Source organism: Procambarus clarkii, chromosome 29, assembly GCF_040958095.1.
Source record: "Procambarus clarkii isolate CNS0578487 chromosome 29, FALCON_Pclarkii_2.0, whole genome shotgun sequence".
Lineage (NCBI taxonomy): Eukaryota > Metazoa > Arthropoda > Malacostraca > Decapoda > Cambaridae > Procambarus > Procambarus clarkii.
In genome coordinates, this window is record NC_091178.1 from 797,595 (window position 1) to 816,063 (window position 18,469).

The 18,469-nt window shown below is 41.3% G+C and overlaps 1 protein-coding gene across 32 annotated transcripts in view; it reads right to left on the bottom strand.

The window, feature by feature from the left end:
- The window catches only part of LOC123764935 (microtubule-associated protein futsch), a 229,995-nt gene that overhangs the window by 11,774 nt on the left and 199,752 nt on the right, over positions 1-18,469 (bottom strand). The window contains exon 29 of one of the 32 annotated variants that reach the window (XM_069333229.1): positions 13,863-16,502. The exons of the other annotated variants lie outside the window; for them this stretch is intronic. Within the exon in view, the coding sequence (XP_069189330.1) occupies positions 16,500-16,502 (3 nt within the window). The 3' untranslated portion in view covers positions 13,863-16,499. Of the gene's footprint in view, positions 1-13,862; positions 16,503-18,469 lie in introns of those variants that run through there. 32 annotated transcript variants of the gene reach the window in all.

Here is an 18,469-nt window from a genome sequence, read left to right on the forward strand (position 1 = left end):
TATATATATATATATATATATATATATATATATATATATATATATATATATATATATATATATATATATAAATATAACACTGTGAGGGGTCGGCCAGTTATGCCCCTTATGTGTAGTGGAAGCGTGTTGAACAGTCTCGGACCTCTGATGTTGATAGAGTTCTCTCTCAGAGTACCAGTTGCACCTCTGTTTTTCAATGGGGGTATTCTGCACATCCTGCCATGTCTTCTGGTCTCATGTGATGTTATTTCTGTGTGCAGGTTTGGGACCAGCCCCTCTAATATTTTCCACGTGTAAATTATTATGTACCTCTCCCGCCTGCGCTCAAGGGAGTACAGTTTTAGGCTCTTTAGTCGGTCCCAATAGTTTAGATGTTTTACTGAGTGGATTCTAGCATTGTGTTAAGACTGTTTCGATGCTGTGGTCAGATGGCCTTACAACCTCTGACTCAGTTTAGAGCAGAGCTGCTAGTTAATAGATTGATGGGGAAACAACTTGATGTTTGTATTAGGTGGAATTCTTGGGAATATGTACAGATGTCATTTGTAGTACATGGGATTTTTTGGGAAGAATGTGCAGATGTCATTTGTAGTACGTACATGGGATTCTTGGAATGTTTAAGTGGCTGCTACATTATTTCTAATGTAGTTGCACTTGGTTGCAGGCACTTTTTTGTTCCCTATTTGTATTAGCAATTGTGAAGCACTACTAGGCTTGGCAAAACTCTGTTCAGTGCAGTAGGAAGAGATGCCAGGTGGAGGGTTTGGCTCCACCTTCCATAACCTCTGCCTCCTGAATTTATTACCAAAGAAAACTGAGACACATGTGTATCTGTTAACCAAGCCCATCTGACTGTGGTGCTGGATGCTAGCCATACCTTCTCTTCTGGCTTGTTGGAATTTGGATCAACTTGATCCTATTTGTTAGGTGTCAAATATGTTAGTACACAGCCATCCTTAAGGCCACCCAATAATTATAGAATGGGAAGTGAACAAAGCATCTTTCAATGGATATGCAAAATATTTGTCCTTTACCAGGTAGATAAATTTGTCTGTATGTTAACTTACTCAAGTAGGAGACTATTTATCTATTTTCTCCTGTCCAGACACTTTTGGCAGTAAGTACACTTGTAGCTGGAGAGTTTTGAGACCACATAATTCTACTTTATCTCTGTGGTCTGTTTTGTCCAGCCCATTCTCTTGACATGATAATATTTACAGCAACTATTTGGTCATTTGTACAAAAATGTAATATAGGACCCCAAAAATAATTGTTTTATATTATTGAATCAGCCTAAATGGCATTCTAAAAATTAGAAATGTAACTAAAGACCCTGAACTAACCTAATCTAACTTGTCCAAACAATCCTAAGCCTAGTGTATATACTAAGAACTAATATAGTTATTATATGTGCTATACTAGTCTTAGGAATGTTAAAGCTTGCTTTTTGTGCCCCTCTATAAAATCAATAGTACAAAATATGAAGATCCTGGGGGAGCATAGACTTCATATTTTGTACTCCTCTCTAAAACGATGTATATAAAAACCTAAGAAGTCAAATAATAGTCCCAAGTACACTCTGTGACTGGAAAACATGCTGTAAAATTAGGGTTAAATTTAGAAAACCAGTTTAGAACTCAACAAGACAAAATATGAAATAAGATGGGGAATATGATTTCAAAAGAAAATATTATTGGAACCCTGGAAGTTGAGGAAAACGCAGGCTGGTGGCTCGTTCACTTGGTTGGTGGGCATGTTCAGAGGAGGGTCTCCAATATCAAATTGATACTTGGCAATTTTTCTCACATTAGATAAGTGCAGTGACATTTACATGGTGGAGCTTCCTCAATTGTTAGGAGTAGGAATTTATAGTGGAAATTGTGCATTATTTCCATCGCTTTATCTGTTATTGAATGTGTCTTGTGTCACTCCCTGTAGCACGTGTCCTGTGCATTGTTATTCTCTGTCATTTGAAATGACCCTATGTTGATATTAGAGTATCAACATAGCATAAAGTATCACTAGAGTATCACTGAGCATAAATGTATATTAAACTATTAATTATGGTGAAAGTTAGAATTGTTAATGGATTACACAGTAAAGTGACTTGTTAACTAAGTGTTAGTTTGTTGGACCAAGAGTCTTTTGCAATACCTCGAGTCCTTGTTAAAATGAACCACTCTCTTGAGATATTTTGTAACATAATTTTTAAGTACTGTATTGGTGAATAAAGTCATTATAAAGTATTTTTTATATAATTTGAGACCTGTGTTGCAAGTCATAATCTATGTTGCCTTAACATAGAGAAACTGTGTCCAGCTCAAGTGTGTAGTGTTTGTTACTTCTGTAAATTAACCGCTTGAGTAAGTCACATTTCACAATTATTCACGCTCTGTAAAAGTCAGGTACTGCACCTCTTTCTATCTAGTTTCATTTATACTGGAAGCAAAATACCAGTTGCCCAATTAAAACATAATACTGATAGAATTTATTCTCTTAATTTAGAGAAAATGTATAAAAAGTTTGATTGCTATAATACTAAAATTATTATTAGTTAAATATAATGTGTGTTTTATTCACTATATGGTTACTGCAATCACACTTCAAAATATATACAAACTATATGGACAAATTCCTACATATCAGTAACTGATGCAGTAAGGCATTTTCTAACTGGATTACTTAGTCATGCACATTATCTGTTGAATGCAGCTTAAAATAGTATTAAAATACAAAACTTTGTTAATACACCTGGCAAAATCAAATGCATCAACGGTATTAAACAAAATCTATTCACAGAGTTATCATACAGATTTAAAAACATGGCCAGAATTCAACACTTTGAAGCCTCAGGATTTTTCAGCTTACCATGCTATGAAGAATACTCATATCAAAAGCATAAGTGTTTATTTATTTATTTATTTATTTATTTATTTATTTATAAATACTGTAGAAAGTTATATTTAATAGTTATAGAGATGAAACTTCAGCAGATAAAAATAAATTTGATCACCTTTCAACCATCTAACACTTTCGCGCTAACCGGACTCACCGGTGAGTCCTGTTTCGTCTAACGCTAACGCATAGTGGACATAAAGTTATGTCCTATTTTAAAATATTTGTATAAAATTCAATTTTTATCCGATTTACTTTGGGTTTGTTTCAAACTGCGCGCCATGAGGCTCTCTTTCTCACCACTAGGCTGCATTGTACAATAAGTTCATGAAAGGTGTGGACCACTTCGATCAAATGGTATTATGTCCCAAACAGGTTGCAGGTGGGTGACTTTAGCCGTTTATACTGGTAATGCTTCCCCCATATCATGTATTATATACATATGTCTGTTTAGGGAATTTTATTCCGATCAATGTACAACCAAAAATAACTGTGTGCAACAAGTATAAACTTGACAAACATAACAAAAGTAAAAACATTTCGTGTGTATTTGACGCTCACTGATATGTTCCAGCGTTGTTTTATATTTGGCGCTATTCTATCTTACGCTTTGTTGATCTTTTTTACCTATGGGCTCATAGACCATTCTATTGCGAACACATTGACACAAAAATGAATGACGTACATAGAAAATTAATGTCATGAGAGTGAAATAAGTATAAACTTTCAAAGCGCCGTGCGTCGTCCCGTCACCGATACCGGGTAACAATTTCACCACTTTCTCTTGCAGGCGGGCCGCATCATTATTCTACGCTTATATTCATATCACCGTGTTGGGAATTTCATTGCGAGTCCATTGATACCAAAATTAACGCTGTAGAACAAGTGTGGAGGTGATAACAATCCCAAGAGTAAAAACATTTTGTTGCTGTTTGGTGCTCACGGCGAGTCATCTTCGTAGTTATTTATTTGGTGCTGGTATCCCTATACGTTTTGTGACTTTTTTTACTGATGTTCTTCTAGAGAATTTTATTGCGAACACGTTGGTACCAAAATGAAATACGTAGCTCGAGAACTAAGGTCATGAGAGTAAAAAGAGTATAAACATTTTTGTTTTTACGCTTACGCGGCAAAACGCTCTGAGCACTTACTGTTGGCTGAGTGACCTTCGCGGAGAGCGCGAAAGTGCTAATATTCATTTAAAAAGAGTGCCAATGTTGCTGTCAAGATCTTTATTTTCTTCTTTGTTATGAAGTTAATTTCTTTCTTTTACTATAGTAGAACTTTACAAAAATAAACCCAATAAACACTTTAACCTAAGCCAATGTAAACAGTAATATAAGAAAATATTGGGTTTGGTGTGAATATGAGTCCAGAAATTAATAGTAAAAAGAGTTTACTAGATATAGTTTAAGTAAATTAATTGAATTACAAAATTGTCTAACCTATACTTTATTTAGAAGTAACCAAAAAGTACCTAATTTCATCCTCATAGTCTCTTACCTTGTGCTACTAACTCGAACTATAACTTGCGCTATACACTCAACCAATTTAGTACCCAAGACATGCAACTTCATCCATATTAGTTTGTAATGTAGTTATTATGTTAAACTTACAATGTATCTATTATTACTTTTAGTTGCCGTAACTTAGAGACCTACCCAAAACACTATGCATGCTAATGGCTTTGCAACAATGTAACACTCAAACCCCAATGTACAGTCTTGTATATAAATAAATAAAAACAAATAAATTGATACACATGTCTTTAAATTAATAGTAATAAAACATTTTACATTTGTAACTCTGTTCAAATTTTGTCCTTCTTTAATGACTACATAGCTTCCTTTTGAAAGCTATGTAGCTTAATTCAAGAAGCATCAAAGTGTTGAATACTGAATGAAAATATTAGTGAATCAGTTCAAGTATTGTACTGTAATTAATAGGGCACTGGGTGAAGTGAAATGATTCACTTCACAGAATCAGCTCTGTGAAGCTCTGAGACAGCTCTTGATTGCTTGATTGAGCCAGCACAAATTATGAGTCCACAGAGACATGTTCCACCCATTAGCTTCTAATGATCTGTTCACTCAATAAGGCCAGTAACATTCTAAATACTGTAGTTTGGTCATGTAGTTGGAGCATGAAGGCAGTTGCAAATCTAATTCAAGCCACCACTGAGACCAACTCGTTATCACACGAAAGAACAAACATTAGACACAGCAAACCACCACTAAATGAATACACAAATAAAATAACATCAATTGTCACTCTGCTAACTACCAACTAGGTAAGCAGCCACTACAGCAAATAACACCATGTAGCAGCACCATCACTACCACAGGAGGAAACAAATAAGTTGTCTTTTTACTAGTTCCAGTTGAGTTGCAGCCCATTCAACATAAATATACCATTAATGGAAATTGGATCCATATAAATAACAAGATATTGGTTGCATGCAGACCAAAAAAAGATCCACCTGGGGAAGGTCAATCCTGTTGCTTACTAAATGAAAGGAGGCCTCCTTGAGAGAAGCAATATGTGAGCACATTTGATGCAAAGTGCCATCACCACCAGTGCCATCACTCTCACGCTGATATGAGCAAACGCTGGACCACCATGAAGGCTGGACACAAAGTCACACCCTTCACTGAATATGTTGGCAAAGAGCTCAAAGGAAGAATAGGGAAGATGCCATGGAACTTAACCCTGAAAACCTCTAAGAGAAAACTGGCAAACCAAAACACTCTTCTGAGCCATTGGAAGACTATGAGACCTTTGAGCAGACTTGTGCCATATACTTAAACAATTGATAAAGAGCATTCAGCCACATACTGCCCATGGAAAACACAATCCACACACAAAATTTAGATGACCACAGAAGCACTAGAATATTGACGAGAGAGACAGCACCTTTAAATTAATAATTAAATGGAGATGGGAGGCAAGCTGAGTTAAACCTGTCACTAAAAGAGAGAGAGAGAGGGGGATGCAAACATGGCATCTCAAACTAGTCCCAACCACAAGATGCAATGAGGTAGGCCAGAACATAATCTCCGAGAGCCAAAATCAAGAACCATTTGCGACCGGGAAAACATCGTAGGGCTACAGGCTAAACACGAAGAGAGCCCAAAAGTGGTAGGATTTGTGTCCAACCCAAAATCCTAGCCAAGCACTGAACCCACAATGAATGGGAAAATACTAATAGGTGTTCTTATGGACCTGGGGGCTAGACTCACGAAGCAGTTACACAAGTACTTACGAACATGAACATCTTTCCTCAATCTTTGACGGCTTTGGTTACATTTATTAAACAGTATACAAGCATGAAAACTTCCCAATCAACTGTTGTTATTGTTATAAACAGCCTCCTGGTGCTTCGGAGCTCATCAATTGTTTAATAATTGTAAACAAAGCCGCCAAAGATTGTGAAAAGATGTACAAGAACTGGAGTACAAGCAAGGAACACCACTCGCAGGACTCCGGGTCAAAGGTGTCATTCACCCAACAAGCAGCACGGTGGAGGCAAAGATGGTGAGTGTCACCCTGAGTCAAGGGGACAGAGCAACCTTCTAACTCGCACAAGGCGAGGTGGAACTCTGAGGTTTCTTCCATCTGACCAATGAGCCCCAAAGGGGGTTTCCAGGGCCCTTAGGCTGACTGCTAAGGGAAGCCCAGGCAAGGTACTGCTAACCGGTTATCCCAGAGCTACCAAGCAAACAATCTAAAAGCTGAATACCTGCGATGTGTGCAAGCACAGGGGACCTAGTGGAGAGTCACCAATATCCTACAAGTGGTCCTACCACCACACCAGGCAGATCTCCGCCTGGCAAAACAAAACAAAAACAAAAGAAAAACCCTGCAAAAGCACATCGTCTTCAGGTGAACAGAACCGGTCGCTATGCGTGTATCAGACAGCAGCACAGTACCTCGTGCCCTAGCCAACAACGAAAACTATCTCCTATCCAAGGGCAAACAGTAGTAAGAACCACCCCAGCTGAACCCCAAGGGCGGGCAATCACCAAGCAGCAACAGAACCACGCGGAGGTAGTTCCCGAACGGCTCAGGGAAGATAACCCTAAAGCTGCAAGAGCAGTACTTACAGGGCACCTAGGGAAGGAGGCCCTAAGTACATGCAGCCCCAGTACTCTTGTGTTACTCCTGGTTCACGATACCAAACTGAACAACAACACGGCACTGCAGCATTGCTCAAAGGATGGAGCCAGAGTCGATCAACCGTTTGCCCTCACAACAGAGTGTGAACTGAGGAAAGCAGCCGGCATGGAGCTCTGGGACCCCCACCCCAGCAACCCGTCCCCCTCCCGGGGAGGAGGGGGGGTGGCACAGACGGATGCGCAGCATTTGTGGTGATGTCATATTTGTTTCCTTGCAGGCGATAGAGTCACAATAACGTGGCTGAAGTATGAAGGGACAACGATGTTTCAGTTCATCCTGGACCATTCTCAAGTTGATTGTGTCGATTGTTTCCTTGGTTTTGATTGGGGAGATATGTTGCTAGTTCGACTTTCGGTTTGCAATTCTTTGATCAGCAGTAGTTTGTTCTGGAATTCCTACCTTTCTGGGTGCCTGACCTGGTAGATGGCAGACAAAGACTGCTTCCAATTACATGAGGGTGTCTTTAGGCCATTGCTCCTCGTGCCTCTCTTGAGGGGGCCAGGTTCTGGCTCTGGTCCCCGGTAGGCCTAAAACTCCTTCGATTGACTGTTGCCATGGTCTAATATAAACACATCAACCAGGTATAGCTCCAGGGAGCTGAAGGAGCTCTGCACAGAAAAGTCTCAAAAACAGTCGGTATACTTTCAAAAATCAGATATTATGTACCAAACTCTGCTCTCCTCTCATTATACTACACGATAATCTATTCCTATCTTACATACAGTATCTGTGCATGGGGTTCAATCACTGTAAACTACCTCAAGCCCATCATCATCACCTGGCAAAAATCTGCTATCAAAACAATAACAAACTCTGCTTTTAGACAACTCACAGCCCCCCTGTTTAAATCCCTCAACATGTTAAAAATAAACTCACTACATACACATACTCTTGTGCCATTTACATGTACAAAACCTTGTTCCTAGAAGCAAACCCTGATCTGAAACTCTTCCTTGACCGATGTAATAGAACCCATAATCATCACACCAGAAATAAATATCTCTTTGATATCCCCAGAGTCAAACTTAATCTGTGTAAACACTATGCAAATAAGGAGACCTGGTCTATGGAATTCACTTCCTAACGAATTAAAAAGCTGTCCAACCTACCCATTATTCAAAAGTAACACCCAAAAACCAGCATTGAATGTAATGAAACCCTATTTTCTGGGAGAGACCTGGAGGCTCCCCATGAGCTATCTGGGCTTATATAAATGTATTAGACCCTGGCATCAGTCGAAGATAATGGAGTTCTAGACCTACCGGGGACCACGAGCCAGAGCCTGGCCCCCCTCAGAGAGGCGCAAGGAGCAATGGCCTATACAAACCCCCTGTGTGGTTGAAAGCATCCTATGTCTGCCATTGACCGGGTCAGGCACCTAGAAAGGTAGGCACCCCCAAAACAAACCCTATCTGGTTAACAAATTTCTATAGAAAACCAAACTGTTGGACAGAACTACACAAATGAAAATGAGCAAACGAGCACGATATCACAACTGTCACCGCACATGCTACTAAGTGGCTCCCAGAACTGAAGGGCAAGAGCTACAAGAAGAGGTTAGAGGCATTAAATATGCCAAAACTAGAAGACAGAAGAAAAAGAGGTGATATGATCACTACATACAAAATAGTAACAAAAATTGATCAAATCGCTAGGGAAGATTTCCTGAGACCTGGAACTTTAAGAACAAGAGATCATAAATTTAAATTAGCTAAACACAGATGCCGAAGAAATATAAGAAAATTCACTTTCGCAAACAAAGTGGTAGACGGTTAACTAACCATCTAACCACTAACCCAATGCGACACAGGCCCAACTAGGCCCAGGAACATTAACAAGGTAGTAAGTGACCAGGATCCTGTTGGACCTCCAAAACCCCCGTGCCTGTATGTCAGCCCAAGACATGTTACCAAAGACAGCAGCCAATGAAGCAAACTTATAAACGTCATGGGCATTAGGATAGACTGCAGGCTGGCTGGACCAAATGACACTGTGGATGACCTCGGAGAACCGATCCCTGGAACAGGGAAGGAGGGAAACCGGATCAACCCAAAGCGCATCCCTGGCCCCAGAGGCCAAGCCACAAAGGTAACGGCAGAGAGCCGCAACTGGACACAACACATGATGCACTCCCGGCTTTACCAACCAGGCATCAACAACCCAAGGATCCCTCTGGAAAGCAGCCGACTTGTTCTTCGCCAGAAAAGAGGGAGACAGCTGCAAACAAACAAACCTATTACCAGGACCAAAAGAGCAGAAACCCCCTGCACTGGAGGAGAGAATGACGCTCCCCCAACCCGACCCCCAGAGGCCAATACCAACAGGAAAAAGAGCCTTGGAAAAACAATCTTAAACCGAAGAGACTACCACAAACCGAGGAGAAAATAGAAAGGAGAGCACCTGGTCCAAGGACCAGGACGGCTAAGTTGGTGCATGAGCAGACCGGAGGTGAAACAACACACGAGACAACTTGCAGAATGGAGCAGAAATAACATCCACCCCAAACGCAACCTACAGCGGCTCCACCAGCGCCACAAAATATGAGGTGACAGTATTCGGCATAAGATGACGGTCGTGAAACAACCACGAAAGGAAAGAGAGGACAACCCAAATCGAGACAGAAGTAAGCCTACGAAGGGACATGAAATAACGGAAGGATTGCCACGAAACTTCATACTGCCGCTGAGACAAAGCACACAGGTGGGACACCATCAATGAAGCCACCTGATTACCATGCAAGTGGTGATAGACCTGCATCAAAAAGATCAGACGCGAAGACACGAGAAGATTGAACCAGCTTTGTAACGGGCCGGTCCGATCTGTTGAAAGTGGCGGAGTCACAGGAAGACCCTCGGGTTTGGACACCGAGCAAGCAGTGCCTGAAACCAAGGCTGGGCTGGCCACCAAGGAGCCAAGAGGACTACTCTTCCCTGGTAGGTCTTCAAGCGAGCTAGGACTTTGATCAACAGCAGAACCAGTGGGAAGAGGCACAGGTAGCCCCACCTTGACTAGTCCTGCCTGAAGACATTGACCCCGACAGCCTCACAGTTGGGGAAGGGCACCACATACAATGGGAGATGCCTCGACCACTCTGACGCGAAGAGGTCCACCTCTGGAGGCCCGAACGTCCAGCAGAGCCAACTGAACGAGTCGGTGTCGACCGTCCATTCCGTGGACAGGGGAAGGAACCAAGACAGGCCATCCGCCAGAATGTTGGACACCCCTTGAATGTGAATGGCCAGGAAAGCCAAACTCCGAGAACTCAGCAGACGAGTCACCTGTAAGTAAGGCATGTGAAAACGTGAGGTGCCAAATTCAAGCCGAATGGAAGACAACGAAAGCACTAACCCTGATGCCCCGCAACAAAACTGAGCCAGTCCCTGAACCCCGGATGAATCGGGACGTGCCAATACACGTCTCGGAGGTCCAGGGACTCTATCCAAGAGCCTGGGTTCAAGATAAGACGAACCTGGGACAGAGTAATCATTCAAAAGTAGAGGCAATAAACCCACAGGTTCAGACGGGACAAGTCCAAAATGAACCTGAGGTCTGTGCAGTCCTGTTTTGGAACTGGAAACAGACAGGAAACCAACCGGAGGGATGCCATCATTTCAACCACGTCCAAATGAACCCACTCCGAGATGACCCGAAAGAGCACAGAAGAAAATGCCTGGCCCGCCAACCCTGAACCCCCCGAAGGAGGAGGGGCCACCCAACGCCACCTCAGGCCGTATGAAATAACTCGAAAGGCCCACAAATCATGGGACCAGGCTCGAGCAAACAGAGCAACCCTCCCCCCCCTCCCCATTGCCCTGTCTATGAGATGATCCACAAAAGGCCCGACACCCCGTACACGAACCCAACGTCCGCACAGAGCCAGCCAGACAAAGACGGTTCCAAAGGCTGTGCCAGCTCCAAAACTGGCAACTCTGGCCTACCACGACAGGAGGAACCCTGAGCCCAGGCATGACCCTGGAAGGCCCTATGGGGGGGTCCTCAGGGTACCAACAAGTCTGACATGGGATGACAACTGGAACAAGCTGCCTGCAGATACTGCACCACCGCAGACTCAGCAAAAATCAAAGGACAAAACGGCAAAGAAAACCTAAGAGCCAGGGCCCAACCGGATTCCATGGAGGTAGCAAGCACTGCCTGCCAACACGCGAGATGAGAAGCAGGAAAACAGTGACCCCGCATCCCGCAGGATTGGCGCGAACAGTTTCAAAAGAGCAGACGGCACACACACAGCCGAGACCAACGCACCAGATCCAGGAACAGCCCCAAGAGCCTCTACGTCCTCCTTAAGGCAGTCTAAGGACAGCTTGAGAAGGGAAAAGAACCGCAAGACCAACGCCAAAAAGCCGCAGGCACGCAAGTCCTCAGTGACCAGGGCAGCCAAGAAGGTGGGAATCTGCATGTGAAGCTGCACAATACCGACATCCTGAGGAAGGATAGGGGAAAACAAGCATGCATTGAGATACACAAATTCGCCCCAGGAAAACCTGGACTATCGTATGAGCTTTGCGCTACTCAAGCGCGGGGGACTGACAGAACGTATGCCATGCCTCCCACGAGAAAAAGGCAGTCTGCAAGACAGGATGACTCCGGAACATCATAACAAACCCAGTAAGGAAAAGAAGATCCAAATCCTAAAGAAGAAGGATCCAAATCCTAAAGAAGAAGGATCCAATTCCTAAAGAAGAAGGATCCAAAATGGAGGCGTAATTCGGGTCGTGCAGGAGGTAAGCCGCAATGGCCTCCTGCACCACATGCGGCGGAATGCAGGAGGCTGAAAACCTCTGGAAGGACAGGACCAAAGAACCCAAGGGAGCACAGAACCGAACCCGGGGGAGGGATTAAAGCCAAATCCAACCCGTACGACGAGGGAGGACAAGAAAACCCCACTCCCTGTAACAACAAGCCCTGTTCGGAGGGTACAAAAACCCAAGCGGGGTCCAATGGGGCCCAAGCCCCGCCCTGTAAACCTCCCCATGAAGACCCAGGGCCGAGCCGTCCTCCATGTCCCCTGCCTCAAAAGAAAAGGCAGGAGCAGTCGAAAAAACAGGAACGAAGTGGACCCACTGGTCAGACCCAGAAGCTACGGCTGGGGGAACATGCTCAAATGCCTCTGTCGCCACACTGGAAGGGGCATTCCCCGAAACTGCCTAAGTCTCAACACCAACTAAACCCTGTCCCAACTCCAAAACCCCTCAAACACTTAAGGGCCGGCAGCAGGGGGGGAGGATCAGGTCGAACAACAGCAGGAAAATGACAAAGGGGCACAGACTGAACCAAAGTCAAAGCTACTAACACCCCGAAGTCCAAGTCCCTATAACCAAAACGGGGCAGTCTCGGGGCATCCAGGGTAGCAACCTAAACCAGGCATGTAATGTTGAAACTGCCTGCACCCGATTATCATGATCAGTGGACTGAGAGTATTGGAGTACCAACAAGGAAAAAATCTCACAGGACTCCGGGTCGAAGGTGTCACCGACCCAACAGGCAACATGACGGAGGCACAATCAGTGAGTGTTACCCTGAGACAAGGGGACAGGTCAACCTTCAAACTCGCATGAAGTGAGAGGGGACCAGGGGTCGCATCCATCTTACCAAAGAGCCCCAGCGGGGTTTTCCAGGGCCCTTAGTCGCATATCTCACTAAGAGAAGCCGCCCAGGCAGGGTACTGCTAACCGGTGCCCAAAGTAACCAAACTACTAAAGCGGAACCCCTGAGACGTGTACATTCACGGGGGCCAAGTGGAGGACCACTAAGATATAAATGGGTGTGACTAAAACCTAGGGGGCAGACCCCCCCCCACCTGGCAGGGGAAACAAAAACAAAAGAAAAATCCCCGCAAAAGGACAACATGCCCAGATGGAGCAGGGTTGGCTGCTATGAGGGGTGAAAACTAGCTGAACAGTACCCTGCATCCCAACCAGTGACAAAACTACCCCTACCCAGAGGCAAACAGAGGTGCATGAAACATCCCAGCTGACTCCAAGGGCAATCAATCACTGAGCAGCAGAAGGCCTTGCAGAGGTAGACTCCAAGGTGACTTGTGGAAAGTGGCCCCAAGCCTCAAGGGCAGTACTTACAGGGCACCTAGGGAAGGGTACCCTAGGCGCATGCAACCCGAGTACTTGTGAAATAACTCCTGGCTCGCACACCACCACCACAAGGCACAGGACTGGAAAATCAGGAGCCGGGGTAGCACAACATTCCCAATTCACATCAGACACAAAACTGCTAGGTGGATAGCCTGAACAGTAGGGGAGGGGAAGGGTCTGGAACTCCTCCTTTCCCCTCCCAGGGAAGGGTGGTTGTGCAGACAGTGGCACGGTGACGTGGTGACGTCATGCTTGTTCACTTGTTTTCATTTAGGGAGTTCTGTACACTAGTTTGGCTTTCAGTAGCAATATTTTAACCAGAATATGGGTAATAAATGCTTCCAACCACACAGGGGTTTCTATAGGCCATTGCTCCTCATGCCTCTCTGAGGGGGCCAGGTTCTGGCTCGTGGTCACAGGTAGGCCTAGAACTTCAAGCACATTGACTGATCACAGGATCTAATACATTCATATCAGCCCGGTTAGCTCCAGGAAACCGAAGGGGCTCCCCCCCAGAAAATAAACACTATTAAAACAAATATACTGTTTATCACAAAACTATGCAATCTACTTGTTAGAGATTAGTACATTTACACATTACCCTTTTGTGAATCTCTTCTCTTACCTAAAATCATGGTGAGGTCTTCTAGCACATTACAACAAGTTGGGTTTATAGACAATCCCTAAACATAATAATTTATTAACCAAATTAAATACAAAGTTGGAAACTACAAAAGACAAATTTTGACATACTATAAACTACCATGTAATGATAAGAGCAGTCATATGGCAAACAATATTTTTGTCCAAGATGCAGCAATAACTTGAAAGGCAATCTGTTGTTTTCTATGTGAAATTATTGCAGGATGTATATTCTTTGTTTTCTATTATTGTAAAAATTAATGGGTTTAGATTACAGTGTTATTTGTAAGAGGCCAAATCACTTTTGAGATTTCCATAAATTAACATGTACAATGATTTCCAATAATTGTGTATTATTATTTCTTTATAGTAAATAAATATCCACATTTGTGAACATAATTGTCTACATTTATATACAAGAGAACACAAATAAGATCACAAAGACATTGGTCACTATTCATATTAATGAATTATAAGATTCTGACACTCAACAACCACCAATCAAATGATTGCTAAAATATTGTCATGGTATGTTTGTTTTAATTGGCCAACAAAATTATACTAATTTTATATGTGTTCCACATTCACAATAACTAAGCATTTACTTATCTGATTTGAATTGATTGATACAGCAACATCAATTATCAATTTGGAGCACTAGTACAGTACTGGACATATTTTCTCTGCCTCAGTTAACATGACATCTATTAACCAAATTAAGTACTGTATATGCAGTACTATAATTATAAAACTACTTAGTTTCCTTTGTTTTTAAGCTGTGTCAGTAACTGCACACTTCATAATAATGACCCTTCAGATCATATTGAGAAAGCATTCATACATAAACAAGTAACATAATTATTGTACCGTCTCAACTCTGATATTTTACTACTTGTTTAAGCAAAAATCATGATAGCAACTTGAGATGGTAACAAGGTGACAAACGTTTACATTAAACTTGTACACAAAAATATTAAAATAAGCTCTTCTTTCGTATGGTTATTTTGCATGTACAATAGACACTAGTGACTTATCAGGAAAATGTGTATGTAACTGCATACACCAGTATAATGTGATCAATTTGGGCAAGGAGCTACCTATCATATTTTAATGGCAATAAATGTTGTAAATCTTTAAAGTTAAATTGGCTCTTTCAGGTACACAATATGAAAGGACTGTGTTATTATTACCTATATACACCAATTATATTTAGGCTTATATAATGATATTGAAATAAAAATATCTTAAAATTATGTTCATCTGATGGAACATTTTCATAAAATTCTGAATTTGTTTAATAGCTGCATAACAACTAGAGAATATTGAAGTTTATTACTGTATAAAATAACTATAATTCATTATAAAATTATTTATTACAATATGGCCTACAATTATACAAATGTTCTACAGGGGAAATCCTTTACAGAAATTTAGATAATAAACATGCAATGACCAAGACATTAATGGGGGGATTCTTCAGTCTAGTTGATCTATTAATTACATAAAATACAAATACCACAGACACTATATATTATAGCAAGATATTATACTACAATGCATGTATAAACGTATAAAGAAAAATGTATTCTATGCACGGTACAATTTATGCTGCCACAAGATTTGACTAAACTTAATACAGCAGATCTATACAATTCACAAGAGCTCGTACAAGGAAAGCATTTACTCCAAATCAAAATTCACAAAACTGAGTGCATAATTACCATATTAGATGTGTTCCAGAACCCATTAATAATTATTAAGATATTATATAGTAAGAATAATTCATATAGTCAAGGTCATTGCCCAAGTAATTCTGATAACAACCTCAAGCCATTTCAACGGAGTGTGAGGTGGCTGTATTCTGATCTAAAAGTAATGACCTTGATCAATTAGCCTATGGATGAATCAGTGACCGGTTCTACATATACTACAATACATAATTATTACTAACCAGGAAGTATGTTTCATAAGGCACAAGTAAAAATTCATTTAAGTGTACAGTATAAATATAATTTTGATAACAAATTTATAATATTTTTCCCCTTCATATAATCATGCAAAAACATATCACTACATTTTCATAGGAAAACCAATATTTATTATAATATTGGAAAAGCCAATGTTTGATTTATATTAATGCTTTAACTATATATTCAGTATACAGTGGTGTCTCGCTTGGACACAGCTTGGCTCAGTGGAAGTCTGGATAAAATAAAAGGATCATGATCTGGTTAACTTTCAATTATCCAGCTTAGGTGCCTGGATAACAGGGAAAATATGTATAATTGAGATTTGCATTGCCAAAATATGCACAAACATTTATTTTTCTCTTATTTGCAATAATAAAATAATAAATAAAATAAAATAAAATGTAGCATAAATATAGAAAACACTGGCAAACATGTTGCTAAATTGGAAATGTCTCTGCAATGGCAGGCCCTGGAGACAAGTGATCCTGAACCAAGACATTACTGAATACTATATAGTTATTCCATAATTTCCATCAAATATATTGTTGCTTTCATAGTAGAATTTTTCAGGTGATTGTTGTAATACAATTGCAGCAAGTGCTGTACTTGTGATGATGTTGATTGAAGATGAGCATCTGCTGGCCTATGACTGCCATCGACACGAGAGATGGTGATGGACAATAGGCTCCAAGGTAGCTGTGGCAGTCTTTCACTGAGAACGGGAGGTGAAGTGTCAACTGAAGGCCACTAATAACTTGTATGTAGGTTAGTCATATCAACTACTAGTGCTGTACCTCTGCTAAACTCAGTTCTCTCATTATAAGTGTGAAACATTACCACGTACAACAGCTGCAAAATTTGCCTTGGGATGAAACAAACCATGTATTGACTAAACCAAAATATTTATAAAATGTGTCTGTAAGACATGGGTTCCTCATTTTGTATATACCGTACGATTTAAGAAACTTCTGACATGGATGAAACATTTTCTGAGAGAAAAGTCTCCGAGAAAAAAAGAAAAGTTTACAGTCTCCATGGTGTAGTGGCAAGACACTCACCTGGCGTTCCGCGAGCGCTATGTCATGGGTTCATATCCTGGCCGGGGAGGATTTACTGGGCGCAATTCCTTAAATGTAGCCTCTGTTTAACGCAACAGTAAAATGTGTACTTGGATGAAAAAACGATTCTTTGCGGCAGGGGATCGTATTCCAGGGACCTGCCCGAAACGCTACACGTACTAGTGGCTGTACAAGAATGTAACAAGAGTCTCTTGTATATATCTAAAAAAAAAAAGAGGGCAATAATCAGAGGCAATGTATCAGACTGGAGAAATGTTTGAATTTGTTCAGAAAATGAATTTACCTGAGTTTACTCAGGTTGAATTTATGAAGGCCACCCCCCCCCCCTTCCATTTGCCTTGATGATCTTTTCCAGCTGTGCTTTAAAAGTTAAGAGTTTTGGCCTTTATAGCTTCGGTGGGTAGGCAGTTTCATGGGTTTATAACCCTGTGGGTGAAAAAGCATCGCCTGTTCTCAGTCCTACATTGTGGCTTGTTGAGCTTGAAACTGTTGCTCCTTGTTTGTGTTGCATCTGACCTTTTGATGAAATTTTCTAGATCTACATCCTCCAAATTGCTCAGTAAAAGTTTCAATGAAATCTACACTGTCATGCCTGGTTTGCAGTGTTGTTAGCCCTGTGGCATATGTATAAGGCTTGTTTATGACCCAAGTCAAACTTTACAGCATCAGTACAAACTGTTTCTTCCAAGTAGAAAACTGTTTTTTCCAAGTAGAAATCATGAGAAATAAACTGTATTGCTACTATAATCACATTAAACCAGTACTTATGAAAAAGAAATGAGTGAAACCATTTTCTATTAAAAAAGCAGATGGCAAATCCAAATCCAGAGAGCAGTTAGTTTACACAGATACCACTAACTGATGGTATAGTAAAGCACACAACAGGGTCACACACCACCACAACAGCCTGGATGCGTTAGGTTAAATCCAGTCTCGGCTATTTATTTGCTTCCACAAGATATGCACGCTGATACTCCAGTTCTTGATGGCTTGGAACTAAGGTTCCAGTATTATGAGAAATAGCTGGTCTTGAAGAAAATAATGCTACAGTTTCAGGACAAGTACACTGGGTTACTACAAGCTGGGAGTAATTTTAAGCTCATAATCTGCCTTTTGCCCTGATATATTACACCAGGCTAATGGACACCTGATGGTCTAGTCAACTGGAATAGGGGTCATGAGCCCTTTATCCATTGATGACCATCTCGCTGAGTTGGGCAACTCATTTCACATCTTGCCATAATGTTAGCTACTTCATGTTATTTAGTACAGGTTAATTGTATGTAATCACTACTTACACAGGTTATTTGGCAATAAATAATGTAAACATTATAATAAGTAAACAGTTCAACTGACAAAAACAGTTATGAGTAGAAAACATTCTTGTGGTAACATGCCTAGAGAAAGCAGCTGGTTCTGTATACACACTTTCTGACCAGCAGTACATGGAAGATGCCATTTACAACAAATACTGCTTCACTGTCATCTATATGCTACTGAATAACATATGCAGTATTAGGATTTGAAGGCATATTTATTTTTCTCTGCAAATTCTCACTTTCCAAAAAAATTATAATAAATAAATTAGATAAGAATTTAA